Source organism: Oxyura jamaicensis, assembly GCF_011077185.1.
Source record: "Oxyura jamaicensis isolate SHBP4307 breed ruddy duck chromosome 14 unlocalized genomic scaffold, BPBGC_Ojam_1.0 oxy14_random_OJ70367, whole genome shotgun sequence".
NCBI lineage: Eukaryota > Metazoa > Chordata > Aves > Anseriformes > Anatidae > Oxyura > Oxyura jamaicensis.
This window is the reverse complement of record NW_023304364.1, coordinates 1-1,629: the sequence shown is the minus strand read 5'-3', so window position 1 is coordinate 1,629 and position 1,629 is coordinate 1. Positions and strand designations below refer to the sequence as shown.

The 1,629-nt window shown below is 70.7% G+C and overlaps 1 protein-coding gene across 1 annotated transcript; it reads right to left on the bottom strand.

Annotated features, from left to right (window-relative positions):
- Nucleotides 1-83: 83 nt before the first annotated feature.
- LOC118157926 (lethal(2) giant larvae protein homolog 1-like) lies at nucleotides 84-1,623 on the bottom strand. The gene is made up of 5 exons (XM_035312463.1): nucleotides 1,538-1,623; nucleotides 707-865; nucleotides 458-620; nucleotides 225-360; nucleotides 84-142 (listed from the first exon to the last, which is right to left on the bottom strand). The coding sequence occupies exons 2-5, from the start codon at nucleotides 823-825 to the stop codon at nucleotides 84-86; spliced, it is 477 nt and encodes a 158-aa protein (XP_035168354.1). The 5' UTR covers nucleotides 826-865; nucleotides 1,538-1,623.
- Nucleotides 1,624-1,629: the final 6 nt, after the last annotated feature.

Genomic DNA, 1,629 nt, shown 5'->3' with positions numbered 1-1,629 from the left:
GGGAGCAGAGGGGTCAGAGCCCGCACCTCCGGGGACCACCAGCCCCGCACCAAACCTCCTCCAGCACCCGGCGTCCCCGTCGCCTACCCCGACTCGCAGGTCCGCCACAGGATCTTGTTGATGGCTTTGCAGGGGAAGGGACCTGCAATGAAGATGACACCGCTGTTACAACGCCCACACGAGCCCCCGGGTCTCTCCCCCCCCCTCCCCCGAAGCCCACGCACCGTAGGGGATGGTGGACAGGACGGGCTGCTGGGTCCTCTGCCCGCCGCCGCCGGCCGCCCACACCATGTAGCCGCCGTCGCTGTGCGAGCTGACGATGCTCTTCCCGCTGTGCTCCCAGGCCAGGCTCTCCAGCTGCTGCAGGGCGCAACGAGGGGCGGGGGGGGGGGGGCTCAAAACCCAGGGGACAGGCTGCAGCCCCCCCATCTCCCCGGGGCCGTCCCAGCCCAGGTACCTGGTTCCCCAGGAAGAGATGCTGGACGGCGCGCGTGCTCTGGTCCCACAGGGCCACCAGCCCGCGGCTGTACCCGATGAGGAGCCTGCCGGCGTCGCGGGGGTGCTCCTGGATGGACTCCACCGGCCCCAGCGCCTTCCCGCAGCGGTACTCATCGGGCACGCTGCGCAATGGGGGGGGGGGGGACAACAACAACGGGGTCAGGAGGGGCCGGGGATGGCAAGTTTGGGGTGCGGGGCCAACGCTCACCTTTGCAGGATCTCGTCCTGGAAGAGGGTTTTGTCCTCCAGCAGCACGAGGCCGGGCAGCGTGACGAAGTAAACCGCGCCGCCCTCGGTGCCCAGGCAGGCCACGGCGCCCAGGGCCATGGGCAGGATCACCGTCACCCGCGTGATGCTGGGGGAGCAGCTGCGGGGGCGGCAGGGCCGCGTCAGCAGCGGGCAGAGACCCCCGAACCCCTCCGTCCCGCTCCAGCATCACCCCAGCTGCTGTCCCACGAGGACGGGGACGACGCTTGGGGACAGCAGCCGGGCCGTCCGGCCGCCACGCTAACGGGCGATTCCTCAGCCGTTGTTGACACCCCGGGTGCAGGGCTGCACTTCCCGACCCGCAGCTCGCGGAGCTGAGAGCAAACCTCCCTGCTAGAGGCGATGCCCGCTCCCCCGCGCCGTTCCCAGCCCGGTGCCCTTATCGCTCCCCCAGGTGTCCGGAGGCTGGGAGCCGCGTCCCCCGCACGGGAGGCGGCTCTGCCCCAACGCTCCCATGCAGCGGGGTCGCCGTGCTCCGTCCCCACCTTTTTTTCTTTTTCTTTCCTCCCTCCTCGAGCCAAACAGCAAGCACAAAGCCTCGCAGCCGGCAGCGCCGCGGCCAAGCCCCACCCCGGCACGACGCCGGAGCCGGGTGTAAACTCTGGCAGACCTCGCCTGCCGCCGCCCCAGCTCCAAGGCGGCCGAGCATCGACGCCCACAGCGACAGCGGGGTCACCCCCCGGGGGGAACAAAATGGAACAGGAGCCCCGTGTGTCCCCCCCCCCGGCCCCAGCCAAGCGCGGAGGAGGAGGAGAACTTAGCGGTGCCGAACCCGGGGCGCGCCGGGAGGCCGAAGCTGCGGGTCTCCTCCAGGTGGGAGCAGCCCTCCTTCTGGTAGATCTCCCAGAGGTGCAGCGTGTTGTC